Below are 18,671 nucleotides of genomic sequence, written 5' to 3'. Positions count from 1 at the left end.
GACTGTGCGGAAAATGTTGAGACGTCTGCTGGGATCAAAACATCTTACTTGCCAAAGTAATGACATCCTTAAAAGAGCCGTAGCCACCGATACTGCAGGAGGCAGAAGAGGAGAAGAACATTTAATTCAAGAATAAGACATGTTTACATTTATTGACATTTAATGGTTATTTGAGGTCCTCCCATCAAAATTTTGCAACAGTTTCAATGTATCAGAGTTTCACAGGATATCCGTCACCTCCACGACACGTGACGGAACTCGATGGGAATCCCGAGGACAGTGGTGGCGTTGGCCCCTATGGACGTCTGCAAAAGAGACACATCGAAATAAAACAGATGATGTGATGATGACGCTGAGGAATGAATGATTGAATGAATGAATGAACAGCCAAACAGCAGATATATGTATCAGGAGTGGGGCATGAAAGTATCAGGAAATGACACATACTGTGAGTGAATCCCCCAAGGCAGCGATGACTTTGATATCTGCCGCCTTCACAAATTCAACTGAACAAAAGCGTGGAAAGGAAAGATGGAGAGAGAGAAGAGGGAGAGAAAAAAAGAGAGAGAGATCAGTGGAATTTGTGCAACATAGATGAGATTGATATGTTGCTGATGTGGACGTGAGGAGGACTGAGACAGACCTGAGGTGGGCACAGAGGGAGAAGGACTCATGTCCGGACACTGGAACACAGGATGCTTGAAGCTCGCCGGTCGAGTTTTCTCTGGAAACTCCTAAATAGATAAAAAGAGAGACAGAAAACGTATGTTTCAGATCTAATAAAGCACATTTACTTAGTTGGAGTACATTCTTTTATGCATCTCCATTTATTTTCAGGTACTTTTCACTTTTACTCCTCTACATATATCAGCAAATATCTGTACTTTCTACTCTATTACAGTTTTATAATACACTGCATTACATGTTCACATTTTCAAAAAGCTGTCATAACAAGAGGGAATGGTCCAATCAGAGCGGGCAGGTAGCATTAGACCCCGCCTCCTGCAGCTGCATCACTGACTCAGCCATTCATTAATATGACAATACAATGTTTTCAATAGTATCGTCTGCAGTACCTTTTAATAATATGACAGAGTCTGTCCTACTTGTGTTACACAAACTATACACTACTAGACAATGTAGTAGACGGTTGTTATAGTGACACTATGCAAGTACTTTTAATACTTTATGTACATTTACAAACCATACACACTTCATTCAAAGTTATTGCGTTTGCTTTTATTCAAGTATATTTTTTCTATTTGTAGTTTTACTTCTGTGAAGAGGAGTACTTCCTTCCTCACAGTTCTATCCTTTATTTTCATGTTTCGAAATAGTCCTAGAGGTTTATATTGACCTGAGTTTCTTGGCGTTGGAATCTTAGAAACCTTGTTTTACCTTTATCTCACTAACCCTGATCTCTCTCTCCTGTCTTTAGTCTGTTAGCTGAGCTTGTTCTGCTCATACTCAGGATGACTGCCACTGCTGCTGCTGCATGTGCTCTGCTCACTTGTAATCCATTTTGAAAGTAGGTTATCAACATGACATTGTTTTGTTGTTTTCCTGGTGTGACACAAATCTGTCACTTACGGCCTTTCGCTCATAAATAGACGATGATTAAATAAAATGTCATAGGAATTCGATTTTTTGATGTTCCCCATTGTTTAAAGGTAACATTTCGGTGTTCGGTGATAAAAGCAGGATTAGACAGTACCTTGTTGAGGGCCTCCTTGCTGTAGTGTCGTATCCCCTCCTCATACTCCCCCCACCAGTCGTTACCTTAGAGAGAAGGGTTCATTCCAAAGTGTGGAATCAACAAATACCATGACATCACAGAAACAGGCCGTCAGTCTTTACGTCCATTTTAATCCGACTCTTTATTTGAAGCCTAATCTGTTTATAATGTGAGGCACAGCGTGAAAAAGGGCCCAGTTCCCCTGTAACAATAAATGTAGTCCCACGTGTGCTCTGCTTGTTCCAGCACTTACCTTTGACAGAGTGGGGCACGAGCACACACGTTGCCACGGCGATCCAAAGCCACTCCATAGTAGCTCCACGGGTGAGTCAATAGGTCGCCCCCACGGACTGCACAATGTGATGCTCTCTTTTTTTTTGACAGCCCTGTCACTTTGTGTCGCCCACCTCCCACAGCTGAGTGACACCCTGCGGCTTCAATCAGCGTCAGCACAATAACCCGAGTTATGTTGGAGTTTTGAGGCACTTTCGTTGTGCTAATGGAAACATTATCTCTTCATGTTCGCTCAATTATTTAATTAAAGGGTTTGACATAAAAATACCTTGATGTAAACATTTTAAAGCAAATTTATTTACCCCAAAATACCAGCTTTGAAATCTTTTGTGAGCGGGCTGGATCACCAGAGTTAGGCTCAGCAAAGCCAAACTGTAGATAAGTTAGAAATACTTACAACTAATTAAAAACCAGAGTTTATCTCCAATGTTCGGCGAGGACAGAGTTTGGTGTATTTGTTACAGTGGCAGCTTTTCTGCTTCAGGAAGCTGAGGATCATGGGTAATATCCTCCATTCACTTGTTTCAGCTCAGTGACCACAAAGATGGATGGTCTTTGTTTTTTTCTACATGAACACTACTTACCAACAGAGGTATTCCTCCCATGTGGCTGCAGAGGGCGCTGTTGCTTAATAACAGTTATATAGTGTTGCTTTAACATTAGGGAGAACATTTAAAATTCAAATTACAATGACCACCACTAAATATCCATATCATTTATTAATTTCCATATAAACGTATTCAAGTATTTGTGATGGTAAAGATCCAGTCCTCTGACTTTCTTCCATTTTAGACAAATTGTGAGTGTTAAGGGACTTCAATTTCATTGGAACCATTTGGAATAATCTGTGAACCTGAAATTAACATTTGACTGTACTTGTTGAGTTTTGTCACTTCACGCAGACGTACTGGGAGATAAACTCTCAATAACTCTTATAACATAGTGTGGAAATGAACAGAAGGGCCTCACAGAATAAACTGCATGTGGCAAATTTAGGAGTTTCTATTCCTGTTCGTATAAACACATCACAGATGAACCAAAGCTACACTTGTTTTTCATTTCAGGCTCAGACTCCATCTGAGCTGCAAAGTGTGAGCAGAGCGCAGAGCTCCGACTTGAGCAAATGTGAGGGGGTGGAAAGAGCTGGAGTTTGGAATAAAAAAAATTCCTTCCTCTAAAGTGGAAACAATCCAACAAGTGAGAGTTTAAAGCGTTCGTGTCTGTGAGGCTGTTCCAAATTCTGCCTCAGCGAACACACCGCTTAATACGCTACAAGGAAGAAGGAAACGATTGAACCTTCATCCAAAACCCAAATCACATCTTGCTGATGGAAACAGATCACACTTCTCTGCTTTCCTTCTCTGGACTGTGCGCATCCGTTTTTCACATTTGCTCTTTAAAATGAATTTTCAAAAAGGCTGAGCACTCTGCTTTCACTGTACTCGGAGAGAGAAAGACGTCTGTGTAGATTCTCCTACAGGATCGGCACAAGAGATTTTGGTGGCAAGCCTTCTAGATGTTGAAAACATCAAACACCAAGCGCTGTGCTTAAAATGAAATAATTTATCAAACAAGCATCCAGTCCAGCTTTTCTATCAATTAAAGTTAACTACTAACCACAATTCTTGTTCGTATACTGGTGACATGAAATGGCTTTAGTACATTTTAGCACCGTCACTGACAGTGAGGAAATTAAAAACTGTCTTTCTCTGTGAATTGCAGGTACTGACCTGACGATATGTCAATTAAAAAAACAAGAAATGAAGTTACAATGCGAAACCTGTTTACTCAATGGATGTATAAAAGAAAAAGAAAAATGCCAAAAGTCTGCAAAACATGCACAACCATGACTTCTGTTAGCAAAAAGACTGGGGCTAGCAAATAAAATTATCTTTGTTCACGTTCTCCTGACTCAAATTACCTTCTCTGCACAAAATTAGGATTGAAAGTAGTTCAACTGTGTAAAATTCTCCAAAAAAAAAAAAAAAAGTGAGAAGAAACTAATGCACATATCAGATTTCAACTATGTCGACCAAAACACCTTTGATCTGGCAACTGCAGGACTATTTCCACGGTGAGGACACGGCTGCTTCTGACCTGAGTCACAGACTAACAAGTCCACAAGTCTGTGTTATTCATCCTCTCTGCAGCACTGTCCTGACACACCTCCGCTGTCTTGCTCTAAGCACAGGACCAGCATATTTAAAATGGAGAGAGGGAGTTGTGAGGCTGAGCAGTTCTGCAGTGATCTTAGTCTTTATTCAGCGTGTGGAGTGGAGCAGGCGGAGTGGGAGAGGTGCTCAAACTAGCAGATAATCAGTTAGTAAGCAGCAGCCGCTCCATGCCTGGCACAGCTTCCGTCTGTCTATTCCTGCCCTCGCTCTGTCTGGCAACCTCTCACAGCTGCTGCTCCTCCTCCTCCTCTTCCTCCGGGACCGGGTCCTGGCCCTGTGTTTCTTCCTGACCCTGGGAGTCGTCCTGGGCTTGTGGCTGCTCCTGAGCTGGCCTGGGAGGGGGCACCGGGGCGGGGGTAGGGGCAGGGGCGGCCGGACGAGGCAGCACTATGATTTGGTGTTGCCGCTGTCGGTAGGCGATGACTGTTCCCAGGAGCAGGGCGATGACGGTCATGAGGTAGAGGTCCCACTCCGGGCCCAGAATCTGGTCCAGGTCCACCTGAGAAACCAGCTCCTTCAGCTGAGAAGCCAAATGAGAAAAGGATGAAGAGACGCAGCTCATTAATTTCACTTCTGTCTAATGAAGAAGCTTTTAGCTTGCTTGATTCTTTATCTCAAAGCCAAACTGTCAAGGCTGAGATTGGGAATTTAGGAGGGAGTACTTACGTTAAAATCCTGCAGGTACTGAAGTGTGTAAGTCAGACCCAGCTTGCAAAGAGCCAGGAAGACTGGGACCTGGGCATCAGGACTGGCTTCAGCGGCCATGTCGTAGAAACGCTTGGCTAAATGAATGTCCTGCAGGAAACCAATGGAGCAAATCTGAATTACAAATGAGTCTGTGCATCTTTGGACTTCAGACCAACAACTACATTAAGTATATGCTGCATTTACAAAGCAATTTAACTAAGTGCACATAAATATAATATTGAGGGAACGAGCTTATGTTTAAGAGTCACCAGTGAGAGTGAATGCCCACCTGTTTGATGCCCAGGCCTTTCTCGTGCATGTAGCCCAGGTTGAACATGGCCTGTGCGCTGTGCTGCTGCTCGGAAGCGAGTCTGTAGTGGATGACAGCCGTCTCATAGTCCACATCCGTCCCGAAGCCATAGAAGTGATAGTCCCCGAGTTTTATCCTGGCCACAGTGTAACCTGGGAAAGACAATAACATGCGTCAACTTGATTTCTAGGGAGGCTCACTCATAGATGGATTCCAGTGTGTGTGTGTGTGTGTGTGTGTGTGTGTGTGTGTGTGTGTGTGTGTGTGTGTGTGTGTGTGTGTGTGTGTGTGTGTGTGTGTGTGTGTGTGTGTGTGTGTGTGTGTGTGTGTGTGTGTGTGTGTGTGTGTGTGTGTGTGTGTGTGTGTGTGTGTGTGTGTGTGTGTGTGTGTGTGTGTGTGTGTGTGTGTGTGTGTGTGTGTGTGTGTGTGTGTGTGTGTGTGTGTGTGTGTGTGTGTGTGTGTGTGTGTGTGTGTGTGTGTGTGTGTGTGTGTGTGTGTGTGTGTGTGTGTGTGTGTGTGTGTGTGTGTGTGTGTGTGTGTGTGTGTGTGTGTGTGTGTGTGTGTGTGTGTGTGTGTGTGTGTGTGTGTGTGTGTGTGTGTGTGTGTGTGTGTGTGTGTGTGTGTGTGTGTGTGTGTGTGTGTGTGTGTGTGTGTGTGTGTGTGTGTGTGTGTGTGTGTGTGTGTGTGTGTGTGTGTGTGTGTGTGTGTGTGTGTGTGTGTGTGTGGACTCACCTTGTGCTGCAGCTCTTGTCCAGTGGAGCAAAGCACGAGGGTAGGTCTCGTTCTCAGTGAAGATCCGTATCCCTTCTGTTTGAAACAATTCAGGCATAGTAAAGGGTGAGAAAGTTACCTTCTTAAAGTTATTGTTATTATCCGTAATATGGAAAATGGTCATCATTAAGACCCAGGAGCATTATGTTAAATCAGTTTTGCTTTTATTTAACAAGAAGCTGACAACTGTGATTAAACTGTGATAAAGACCAACTTAATTAATGTGAATGTGAAAACACTATCGTAGAATATTCATTGTTGAATCATCAAATAGCCTCAAAGCAGAATAAGAAAACTACACATATAAAGATTACGGCCTTCCACAGTCAGACTGTGTGTAGTTTTTCAAATGTAAACTAACCATTTTATGTTATTTATATCTTGCTTTACACTTCAACACTTTCTTCCTGTAAAGAGGAAAATGGGATGGTTTCTCTTACTCTGGTCCAGAATGAAGGCCACGTTGCTCTGGGCCACCTCGTAGCCCTGCTCAGCCAGCAGCAGATACTGCACCAGCGCTGCATCCGACTCGCCCTCCTTGAAGCTGCCGTAGGCCGTCATCAGTCGCTCGGACCAGCGTCCGCGCTCACACACGTTCTTGAAAAGCTGCAGCAGAGACAAAGGCACATTCTGACCACTGAAACAACCAGGCATATTTAACAGTTGCACACAGTGTTATTGTAGCTGCGTCTGAGGATTGGGACTTCTGATTTAATCATTCTTCAACTGGCGATACTGTAAGAGTGTAAACAATGACCACTGGAACAAGACTAGATTCGATGATAACTGTTCAGCTCAAATTAAGAGCTCAGTAATTGACTGATTATTAGCTTTAATTGATAAATAATTGCTGAATCACAGCAGAGAGACGCATTCAACCTCTCCTCATTTAAACATTTTAAAGAGTAAGGAGCAGCGGCTGCAGGGTGGCTCACCTCCACAGCGGTGTGGCAGGAGCGCATCACACCTGTGCCAGTGGCGTGCATCTGGGCCAAATTGTAGAAGGCCAGGATGTGGCCTGCCTGCGAGGCCAAGTTGAAGAACTTGAGAGCCTGTTTGTAGTCACGCTTCACACCGATGCCGTCTAGGGAAGAAGAGAGAGAAAAGAGAGAATAACAGTGAATCACACGGAAGAGAAAACAGGTATTCTTATAAGCAGAAATAAAAGATATGTGTAGGGAAGAGAGAAAAAGAGACTGAGGGTTCGTAAAAAGAAATAAATCATTATGTTTTAACCATAGACAGAAAGTAAAGGTTTTCATCATTTTCCATTGGTTTGTTTGTTTGTGGAAACTGGGTTGAAGGATGGGACATGGGCCAAGAAAGAAACCAGTAAATGTTGGCCAGAATCCAGACAAAGTAGAAGATACAGGATTTTTCTTTTCTCGTTTTTTCCTTCTGATATTTTCACCAGTTTTGTCAGAGAATAATTCATGGATCATGATGAAAAAACAGGCATATTAAGGAGACATATATTTATGAGTGTGTGCAATTTGGTGCAGATCCAAATGAAAATCCAGATCTAGCTATTTTAAATGTGGTTTCATAAGTGGACTGCTGGGCCTTGGCAGACGTGATGTCTACTCTAGTTAAAATCTTTAGATTTAACATGATTTACCGGACCAACAAAAAGAAGGATGATGTGTAGGATGATTTGCACAACAAGCAAACACAGACGCACATCCACACTAAGTCCTAACACTCACTGTAATACATGGTGCCCAGCTGGAGTTGTCCATCCACCCAACCCTGCTCTGCTGCCTTCTGGAAGTATTTCAGCGCCAGCTCATAGTTCTGAAGACACAAACACACAAACTTCAAAAAGCTGCTCTCATTTCAGCACCAGCGAGTCAGAGTGAACGTCTCACAAATCAAACTGCTCAGATTTATATTTCCCCACATCTCTATTGTTAGTGCCAAAAACTGAAGCTGCCAGGATTGAAAAAGAAAAACAATCTGAAAAGTTAAATAAATCAGTCAAGTCACCTTATGTTCATGTGGAGCTAATATATGAAAACAAATGTAAGGCTCCTCACCACTTGGACACCTCTTCCATATAGATAGGCCATGCCCAGGCCGCTCTGTCCCACTGGATTACCCTGAAGGAAAACATGATTGACACATGTCATATGAAAGGTAAAAGTTTGCAGTAACAGACACATGTCCCTCTCAGGAGATATAAGGATAACATTGATCCAAACACCAGAATGGAAGTTCCTCTGCTCAGATACAGAAGAAAATCTAATATTCTCCAGCTTCTTTCTTACCAGGTCTGAAGCCTTCTTGAAGTACTGCAGCGCCGTCTCGTTGTTCTGAGGCAGATACTCGCTGCCCTCCGAGTACATCTGATTGACACAAGGAGTCACAGCAATGAAAAACTAAGGGCCGAAATATAAATACACCGCACCACCCACAGCAGTACTGCCAAATCATTGGCTTTCTTTATTTTGGAAGAAATTCAGAGAATCATGCTGCTCTCCAACTCTCTGACTGTTTCTCACACAGTGTTGGCCACATATTCATAATATTTGAAAACATGGAAGTGGAACAGATGGGTTAAAAGTAACCTTATTAAAAACCCATCTCAATATTTACAGATGCAAATTGAAAAGGGAAAATTTTGACCAAAAAAAGAGAGCCTTCAATCAAAGTGTGTACTAACAGACAGATAGATTCAACCTCATATCACCCACCTTTCCCAGGAAAGCCATAGCGTGTGTGTTCCCTGCATTAGCAGCCTGGTTGAAGTAGTCATACGCCCTCTGTTGGAGAGTTTTAGAAACAAATTCAGTGGTGAAAAAACTACCTCAGAAATAAATTTAAATTATCTTTTTTTTTTTAAAGTTACCTGGTGATTTTGTTCAACTCCACGTCCTCCGTGCAGATGAAGCTGACCTAGTCCTACCTGAAAGGAGGATAAAAAGCCTTGTTTACTTTGTGGCATGATACAAAAAGTATATTTTAAAAACATCTTCTCAAAATTATAAAGGGACTTTTTTTAGCACTTTTTTAGTCCTTTCGGCCACAAGTGCTTTACAGTACAAGTTTCATTCATACAAACAAATTCTACATACAGTGTTATTTTTTCCTTTTTTTTTTAATCACACCTATCATACATTACCTAAAGAGCAGTCAGGGGAACAGTAGGGGTGAACTGAATATTTGTCGTAAACTAATACAGTTATTAGATTACAGGCAGCAGCTACAAACTTAGTGGTAGATATGATGTGCATAAGTCAAACTACAAGTAGAAATACTTTGTGAAACCAAGAAAGTCAGGGTTTGCTCACTTTCACCTCTTACTTTGTTGGATAAGGACAAACTAGCAGCTGACATCCTGCCACTTTCTACACACAAATATACTAATTATTACAGTGTATATTTGTATTACTTTTTCCCAAGTGAACACAATTTGTATCCATGTGTTATAAGGCCACTCCCACATTATCAGGGTTTGAATATATTTGTCTGCTTGTTGTATTGAACAAAGGACAATGCATTGGTTTTACCTGAGCTTGTACATCTCCTTTCTCAGCTAGAAACTGGTAGTACTGGATCAGATCCTCCTCCAACATCCCACTGGTGGAGCCCGGGTTCTCCACCTCATCCAGGAGCCTGATCCTCTGCACAGCTGATCCCCCTGTCAGGGACACATCACTGGCCACTGGTGCCAGAGGGCAGATTGGAGAGAAAGAAAAAGGAAGAGGGAAAACCCTTAGTGAGGTTGTGCTTAAAACAATCATAGTATATTAGATTAAAAGGTTTAATAAGCTCTGCAAATTCTTACCTTGATTTGCGACAAGCTTGTAGTGCGTTAGTGCTGACTCACAGCTCTGGGGAACACCCACACCTCCCCAGTATCTGTATCCCTAATAAGACATAAAAATAGGAAAATAATTTGAATACCTTATACAGAGAGTGATTATGTCATTTATTCTCTGACAAACCAATGGACTCACCAGAATCATATGAGCTTGCAAGTTTCCACCGAGTGCACCGAAGGTGTAGTAAACCAAGGCCTGAGAAACAACAAATAATGGAAAAGCGTCAGACATTAAATTCATTCAGATTATGTCCAAAGCAAACTTCAATAATCACATTTAATCTCTTTAAGACAGAACTTAAGTCAGTGATTAATAAAAAAAAAATCACCTTAGCTTGACTCGAGTTAACTCCAAGTCCTGCAGCATATAGAAAACCAAGAGCCTATGGAAAAACAAACAAAGCAAACGGTCACATATTTGATTATCTGCACACTGATTATCATTATTTATAAAAACAAAATGTCAAAATGTATTTTTCTCATTTAAAATACAGTGGAAACTGCCTGTAGTGATTACATCTGTCCATGTCAAATGATAACTAAATATACGAACAGATTTTCATCTAACTGACATTTGTATATTTATTATGTGAATGTAAAGTACCAAGAGAACTTTCATATTTACTGATCTATGGATGAAATTAGATAAACAGCTCTGTGGCTCTCTCCTGCTACAGGTCTGTGTTACAGTCCAATTACATAACACACCTGGTGCTGCTGAAGATAGTAATTTACTGTAAAAGCCCCAGACCGCCAGCAGAGCAAGAATGGGAGGGTGTGATTAGAGAAAGCACATGGTCAGGAGTGGTGCAGGCGTGTGCACAGTAAGCACACTCACTCAAACAAACACACAGTGAATTTATGTCGGGAGAGCAGATAGGGGCTGTCCAAAAACCTTGTACAAATAAAGTTATTTTAAGACAACCTTAGCACATGACAGCTTGCAGTAGAAGGCTACATACATCTCTGTATGATGTCCTGCATAATAAGAACGATAAATAATACTGTAAGCAGATTACTTTATTACTATAAGTAAGCTATTTAAAAGCTTTTGTAGAAATTAATTTGCCCCAAGCTTTTTGATCCATATAAGTGGTTGATCCCTGTTACTGGGATCACTACAAGCGGTTTCCACTGTTTAAACTTTTCTCGAGAGGAACTGTACCATCTGAGCTTTGGGTGAGCCTTCCACGACAAGCTTCTCAAACATTTCTTTGGCCTTGGAGACATTCTGGTTGATGTAGTCTCCAAACAGCATGGCGTACGCCACTTTCTCCATGGCTTTCTGGTGTCCCATCTCTGCTACTTTCAGCAGCTTTTCATATAACCTGAGAGAGCGGTTGTATAAGCAGAGGTGGTGAGGACAGTGTGACACAGGTATAACAAAAATTATGTGTACACAACAAACAGTAATGTGACATCTAATGCAAATAGGCATGTGCTGACCAAAGTCACACAGTAATAAAGCATACGTAAAAAAAACTGAAGTAAACACATGCAGGTAGAGATAAATCCTGTAAGCAGAAAAAACAAGCTTGCAAAGGTTGATAAGAACCAAGGGAATAAATCAGACAGAAGAAACTCACTCTTTTTTCTGTGTTTTTCTGGTGGTGGCATTGAGCATGCGCAGGACTGACTGATACAGCTCCTCAGTTTCCTCCTCCTGCATTCTCTGCTGTGCCTGCTCCTCCGCTTTGGAAGGAGGAGAGAAGTCGAAAAGAACATAGAGATTCAAAACTTTGGCACCATACGGACTGTAATCATTTGAAAACCAGTTTTTAAGTGGGCTCAGTTGGCTATTTTGTAATAAATGAGACTACAACACTTCAAAATGATCAGGCAAACTTGAGACTTACTCTCACAAAATCCCCACTTCTTCTCCTGGTCATAGTCGTAGATTGTGGCACACCACAACCGTCCATCCCCCCGTCCATCAGTGGTACAGTCCATATACTCCTTCCGCTGGAAGAGGAATGGGAAGACACAGGGTTCTCCATGGGCTGTACCTCCATTCACCACAGGAACTGTAAAAGAAATGCACCATAGTATTATAAATCTGGGTATAATGTTATCAAGTCCATTTACTATGTCACTCTTCTATGAAACAACACTAATGAATTTGCGATTACAACGATTACAACACACATTTTTATTTAAATAAATGTACTCTACATATTAGGCTAATATTACACTTGTGCAAGGAGCCAGGAGGAGAATAGTTGAAAAATCTCCAAGTTAGATGATGTAACAGACTGCAAGAGGAGCCACAGGTGCAAAGTGCTGTTCATTTCTCATGGGGTTTAACCGTTGAGCCGATCTGCCTCTGCCCTGAAACCACAAGCACTTTCGCTCAGTACTGAAAACAGGTTAGACTCAACAGAGCTTGCAAAAAAACTCCAGGGCAGATTTGTTTTCAGATACAGACCTGAGGGCACATCTCCTGACTGTCACTGCTACATAACATTTAATACATAAAAATAGGGATTGCATGTGCATGCCGTGAGTACACAGACAGCTCTGCTCTCATCCTGTGCTTCGTCTGTCTCACCGCACATTCATTATTTACCACTATGTCTTTGTTTGAGTTCAGATATGAGTCTTTACCCTCTTTGGGCTTCTCCTCAGCTGGAGGAGGCGCGTCAGGCAGGTCCTCCTTCTCCTCTCCCTCCAGTCCATCTGCAGGTGACGTATTCTCCTCCTCCTGTTGGGACACTTCATGACCGGAGGTCACAGAGGCACCGGCCACGATGACTGACGCCAGACGGACGTCCTCGTCTTCATTGTCTGGGTCATGATAAGACTGAAAACATAGGGGGAATCACATACACATTAAAACAGGCAGAATACACAAGCACACAAGCAAAACGACTATGGATTTGTGATATTGAGTATTTACAGCAGTGAATCCCATTGGCTTAGACACTAGCATCAATTATCTGCAAACTATGACCATTGTCAAATAGCCACAGTGACGTACCTTCAGCTCTGGAACGTCATTTTCATGTTGCTCCTCATCTGTTGAGTATTAACATCACAGTAAGTAGGACAGTGGAAGGACGTGTTTGCTAAACACAAACAGCTGCTTGGTTTCAGACAGCTAGCGTTAGCAGCTATTCCTCAGTGTCAGTCTCACACTGACAGGACTCACCTGCTGTTATTCCTCTGACGAAGAGTATCAGCACCACGGTCAGAAAGCAAAGTCCTCTCGTCGCTTTAAAACACCTTTTCGACCCCATTGCTGCTGCTGCTGCTGTGAAGCTAACACCGTGCTAGCTGTGGCTGCTGCTGTTCCTCTCGCCACACATTCAGGAGCAGAAGCACCATGCATCAACACACACGGACACACGAAGGAACATGAATCTCGCTCCGGTTACTACCTCGGATAATTTTAGCTGCCGTGGCTGTCAAAGGAGCTAACGAATGCCAATGCAAAGCTAAGCTAGCTAGAGTAGTGCTTGACTGAGGCTAATAACACGCAGAAATACCACGAACACGGATCTGTTACAGAAGCGTCAACACCTCCGGTTTCCGGTCAGTGACCGAGCGAGTCTCTGTGCGCGAGAACATCCGCGTTTCAATGCGAGATGCGATAAACCTCCAGCGTTTACTTTAAATTGACCAGACACTGCTTAGCTTTCCATGTTAAGCCCCGTACTACCGACACTTCCTGTTCTCGAATTCTGACCAATCAGGACGCCTTTCGCACGACACTAGCCAATGAGCGCGGGGTAGAGAAGCTGAAGCCAATCAGGTGCGTACACAATTATGTTTCTCGGCGATGGGCTCGGCCACGACATCACAACAGAAAGTGCAGGAGTGATCGTGTGTTTATGTGTGTGTGTGTGTGTGTGTGTGTGTGTGTGTGTTTTGCACTGGTAGGAAACCATAAATTGAATCATTCATTAGAAAGCCTATGTGATACATTGATTCAGTTTTAGAGAGAAAGACGTCACCTTTGCAAGACATAAAGATTCCTTTAATCTATGACCACTGACAGTGCAGGAGAGGAGTTGTTGTTTACGGCTCAGCATCAAATGCTTCATGGTCCATGTATGTCCACCTTACAGAACATGGTGTTTTATTGGCGTGTAATCAAACTTTGACGCCACGCCATGGTAACACCGTGTGACGAAAAATCGATCTTTGAGTTAGTTTGTATCTCCGTCTTGATGTGATGATGACACTCATCTCAATTTGAAGTTGATCTGATGTAAGCCCTGGTACAGGTACCTAAAAGTAAAAAATTTGGAATAATGCAAAATAGCAGAAGCCCATTGCGCACATCCTGCGCAGTAGGTAGAGTAGGTAGAGTCAAAGATGAATCAAAAAAAGATTCAATTATCAGGTGCACAATTCAGAAAGCACAGCAAAGTAGAGGAGGAGAATAAAGAACAATATAGCGGTAAGAATCACCCCGATTGTGGACATCATTAATGTTTATTTTTATCAACATGACATGATATGCTATCAGTACAGCTGATTTCAGACTCTTTATATTTTTTGTTATATATTTTTATTGTTTTTTATAGCTTACAATTTTGTCTGCCTGTGTGTGCATCTGTATACAGTCCAAAAGTTATTGTGGATGCATGACAGTTTGCATGTGTATGTTGGGGGGCGCCAATTTGAAATCTCGCCTAGGGTGCCAACATTACCAGGGCCGGCCCTGGTCTCGGGAGCACCGTTGTGCCATTTTGCCACTTTCTAATTTTAATCAAATTTTTGTTAGAATTTGAGCATGTTAAGGCCCTCAAAAAGCCAATAAATTTGCCTGAAAACAAATAAAAAGAATCCTTACAATTTCAGTAAGGCCACACCCTGTCTGTCAGTTCCTGTCAGTGCTCGGGCCCTAACTATCACAGCTTGTAACAATTATTTTTACTAGTTACTCCCCTCTTGCATTAAACATTTTTTGGGAAATATTTGTATACAATTGCAGAGAGCTCAACACATGCAAACTGGACTTGCTTGTACATGCATTTCTGAAAATACTGTTATTAGTGAAAGTCAGAGCTCCTAATCAACAATAAACAACAAACCTTATTCCAATGTCAACTAAGGGTATGTGTTGTTTCCATATTGTCACTTGTGTTTAATCATTTGAGAAATCAAAGTTTTCCAAAACAATATATGCAGCCATTCAGGAAAAGGGGCCTAATAATAATATAATATATAATATCAAATAATATAAGAACTGTAAGAATGAATAGTGAACCTGTGAAGAACAAATTATGCTTTTTCATTGTGCGTTGACTCCTTTTTCTGACCATCAATCAAGACACTCATGAGACAGCAGATGTCGTGATTAGTAAGTACATGTTTATTTACAGTTTTGTTTTAGTGGTCATTTCCAAGGCAGTAAGAAGACAAGGACAATATTATTTGAAAAAAATAAAATAAAATTCACAGTTCAAAAGATAATGCAAGGCAGGGCAGTTAAAATTAAAAAAAAAAAAAAAATTACACATGGTTTATCAGTTTGACGCTGTAGTGCAGATATGATCCTCTGCTGCAGAAACTGTGAGAAGCACACAGGATCAGATTAGGCTTGTGTTGAAGGCTTTTATACTGCAGGCTAAATCTCAAATCAAAACTAAAAATGCCGAAAGGTATTTTGGGCCAATGTCCAGATATGTTTGGACCCCTTATGCTAAGAGTGCATCATTTCATAAGGCCATGTATGCAGTGAGAAGCAAATTTATTCAAAGTGATCTCATGGGAGTCCATCTTTATTATAATGGACAAGACGTGTACGACAATTGATTAATTCCATGTAAGCTTGCAGACAGTTCATATAAAAAAGATGAAATGTGTCTCGTCACATTCGCACGGCCATGTGAGGATGGATTTATACTCAAACTCACTCGAACATCCACCGTAATCACAGCAATAATAAGCTGACATAAAAACAGTGATGTCGTCATTGCGTGTCCTGGTTACCTGACACTTACAAATTCCTCATGAAAACTCTGCTCAGAAGGGACCTGACAGCAGTCCACCTGTGGACCCCTGACATATACCCATTCAATCCAATGTTCAATACTTCCTGGTTCCAGTGACATGCTTCCATACACTCACATTCAACATCATGACCATTCGTTTACTTTTTAGGGCTTTTAATAAAAAAGATACAGATAAATAAAAGCCAATGTTTTCTAAATTGGTGGAACCGATTTAATAGAATTTCGATAACTTATTTGCCGCAAACTATATTAATTCCGCTTATTATAGCAGGCACCACAAAGTGATAAGAGGTAATGAACCACGGTATACAAGTGAAATATTTACAGTATCAAACAATATTAAGACTTAAGTGCTGAGACCAACTAGAGGGCATAGCGTTTTTTCATCAGTGTCTGTGGTCTGGGAGGAGCATAGACTTGACAGCTGTTCTTAACTTCAGGTTCATGGTACCTGAGGTGCGCAATTCCAGTGAACAGCATAAGACAGGGTGGAAGGAAATTAAATGCTTGATTTTGCATACACAGTGTCATTTTACTTCTTGTTTGGGATTTCTGTTCATGCAAAGAATTGGCATTTAAATGTCTAACCCCACATTTCACCTAATGGATTTTCATGGGTTTTGGAATATTTGCATTTTGTGGGAGATTTCAGGGTCAACCATGCATGTTAAACCGTGTTACACTCCCATATGTTAAAAACTATCCGTGTCCATGTCCACATGTGTGTCTCGGAGCAGCGAAACCCAAAGAGAACCAGGTGATGTCCCTTCTCAGCAGGACCCTGTTGTGAGAACAGGAAGATGTCCGGCATCCAAGACTCATCCCAGTCTGATCGTAGGAAACCAGTTCATCGCTGTGCAGCTTTGATGACCCACTCTGCTGCAGGGTTCAGCTGGTAGAGGTCTTTCATGTATGTTTCCCCATCGAGACATCTCTCCTCTGTGCAGAGACGAACAGACACACAGAGAGGTGAACATGATGTACTGTGAGATTACTATAATAACCGCCCCAAGAAGGTTATGTTCTCATCAAACTACTTATTGGATTTCTATGACATTTGTGGGGGGTGGGGCACGACCTAGGGCAGAACCCAGTACATTTTGGAGTGGATCAAAATAAATGAGCAGATTCACTTTCACTAATCTTGCAAGATAGGGCCTTGGTCTTAGGGGAGGTAGGTACTTCTACTTCTCTGTGACTTTTACAGCCACAACAGTTCATATATTTTTTCACCATTTGGCCTGTACCTGGTTATCAGCACAGAAAATCTTAACATTGCATTGAAACAACTTGGGCAGGAGCAGCACTTACTGATGTTCCCACCGATCTCATAGAGACACAGCTCTTCTTGTTTCACTGCCACTGAGCTGGAGGACGAAGAGAGAGGGAGAGAGAGTAAGATAAAGTGTTCAGGAGACACGTTGAGGGGATCAGCACTATGTAGGCAACACTGCTGTATGAACTGTACACATTACATTACCTATCTTGGCTGAGGAAGCGGGTGAGAACATCTGCAGCCAGCAGCTTTTCAGTGAGCTCCACAGCCATAGAGATTTTACTGAACTGGGGAGCTTGGACCCGAATAAATCCCTGTGAAGTCTCCTGGTTGGAAACACACAGAGAGAAAGGTGAGTTACACATCAAGCAATGAACACTTTACAAAAATGATCATCATATGTCCTCATCATCACACAAACATGGATACAAAAACGATAATAATCATACAATTCATATCACTGCACATGTATATATTTGTTAATTATCAAATGATCCACTGTTCTGTATTTGGCTCTTGATAACCCACATGTTGACCTGTTAAAAAAAAAAAATCATAGGAGCAACACTCTTAAACAGCACCACAAGGTGTCAGTATTATTTAACTTACTATAAACACAACCTGTTACAGAGCACTTGTACATGGTATACACAAACATGTAGAATCAGTAAAATGAGTGGTAGATTTTGGGATGTTTAATCATCCATTATCTACAGATTGATTCAGAATGTCACTCCCTCACTAGCACATCTCTATGTGGGATTATTAACAGTGATTTCTATGTAAATGTTTATTGAGAACTACATAACCTGGAAAATAAAAACCTCCTAAACCTCCTACCTCAGGGGCAGCTTTGTCAGGCGGTTTCTCAGTGGTGATCTTCTTCAGCAGCTTTCTGACAGCTCTCTCTTTATTTTGTTTCCGCTGACTTTCCATGTTCTGTTGTCTGACCTGGGTCATGATGAACTTGGGGATCTGGAGACAAGTTGCACACATGAGAGTGAGACGTGATACCAATAGTACAACACGTGCCATCATTCATGCTCCATGAAAAAATGAATCTCTGTTGATTTTAATGGGCACAAATGTTGAGAATGACACAGATGTACACTTTGTCTATGTGGGTGTTTTAAATGGTAGAATATTTGAAGCCAGAGGGATCTTTGTGATGCTTACTGTCCAAAGAAGATTCTGGTATCTTATCAGCAGGCGGACAATGTTGGCTGTGCTCGTTGCCATGGAGAACTCCTGTTGTTCTGTAACCTTGGAGCGGATGCCTTTGAACATGAAGATGTTGGGTGCCATGACAACCGAGACGTTGTTGAGCGTCATTTTGTTCTTGACCTGGTGGTCAATCACACGCTGGAAGAACTCCATCAATGCCTGGGGATTGAAGAAAGAAAAAACTCAATCAATTTACAAAAGGAAACAGTGAGGAGATTCTCATCAAAGAAATGTGATACTTTGCATATGTATTTTTGCATGAGGCGTGTTTGAAACTGAGTGTGCACGGACCTTCAGAGTGTCCCGATTGGGCACCGGTAACAAAAGGACAAGCAGGTTCAAAGCCTGCAGCTGCTGCTTCTTTGTGGGGAGCTCTGTATAAACACACACAGACAAACACACACACACACACAC

The 18,671-nt window shown here is 41.8% G+C and overlaps 2 protein-coding genes across 2 annotated transcripts in view; both read right to left on the bottom strand.

Moving 5' to 3' along the window:
- Positions 1-2,729: 2,729 nt before the first annotated feature.
- Positions 2,730-13,457, bottom strand: sel1l (SEL1L adaptor subunit of SYVN1 ubiquitin ligase). Its single transcript, XM_061091222.1, has 21 exons — positions 12,943-13,457; positions 12,772-12,809; positions 12,399-12,594; positions 11,651-11,818; positions 11,381-11,486; positions 10,960-11,122; positions 10,124-10,177; positions 9,931-9,990; positions 9,759-9,840; positions 9,481-9,635; positions 8,820-8,876; positions 8,665-8,733; positions 8,239-8,316; positions 8,008-8,070; positions 7,678-7,765; positions 6,907-7,055; positions 6,412-6,577; positions 5,933-6,007; positions 5,180-5,352; positions 4,870-4,998; positions 2,730-4,723 (listed from the first exon to the last, which is right to left on the bottom strand). Exons 1-21 carry the CDS (start codon positions 13,028-13,030, stop codon positions 4,427-4,429), a joined length of 2,454 nt encoding a protein of 817 aa, XP_060947205.1. The 5' UTR covers positions 13,031-13,457; the 3' UTR covers positions 2,730-4,426.
- A 1,636-nt stretch (positions 13,458-15,093) lies between these two features.
- arhgap18 (Rho GTPase activating protein 18) overlaps positions 15,094-18,671 on the bottom strand; it is a 19,484-nt gene continuing 15,906 nt past the window's right edge. Inside the window, exons 13-18 of the mRNA XM_061091396.1 lie at positions 18,549-18,631; positions 18,210-18,416; positions 17,874-18,008; positions 17,238-17,359; positions 17,069-17,124; positions 15,094-16,696 (exon numbers count right to left, since the gene is read on the bottom strand). Coding sequence (XP_060947379.1) covers positions 16,605-16,696; positions 17,069-17,124; positions 17,238-17,359; positions 17,874-18,008; positions 18,210-18,416; positions 18,549-18,631 — 695 coding nt within the window. The 3' untranslated portion in view covers positions 15,094-16,604. The remainder of the gene's footprint in view (positions 16,697-17,068; positions 17,125-17,237; positions 17,360-17,873; positions 18,009-18,209; positions 18,417-18,548; positions 18,632-18,671) is intronic.

The sequence above is a fragment of the Limanda limanda genome, chromosome 18 (genome assembly GCF_963576545.1).
Source record: "Limanda limanda chromosome 18, fLimLim1.1, whole genome shotgun sequence".
NCBI lineage: Eukaryota > Metazoa > Chordata > Actinopteri > Pleuronectiformes > Pleuronectidae > Limanda > Limanda limanda.
Note: the sequence above shows the minus strand (reverse complement) of the source record. Positions and strands in the feature narration are given on the sequence as shown.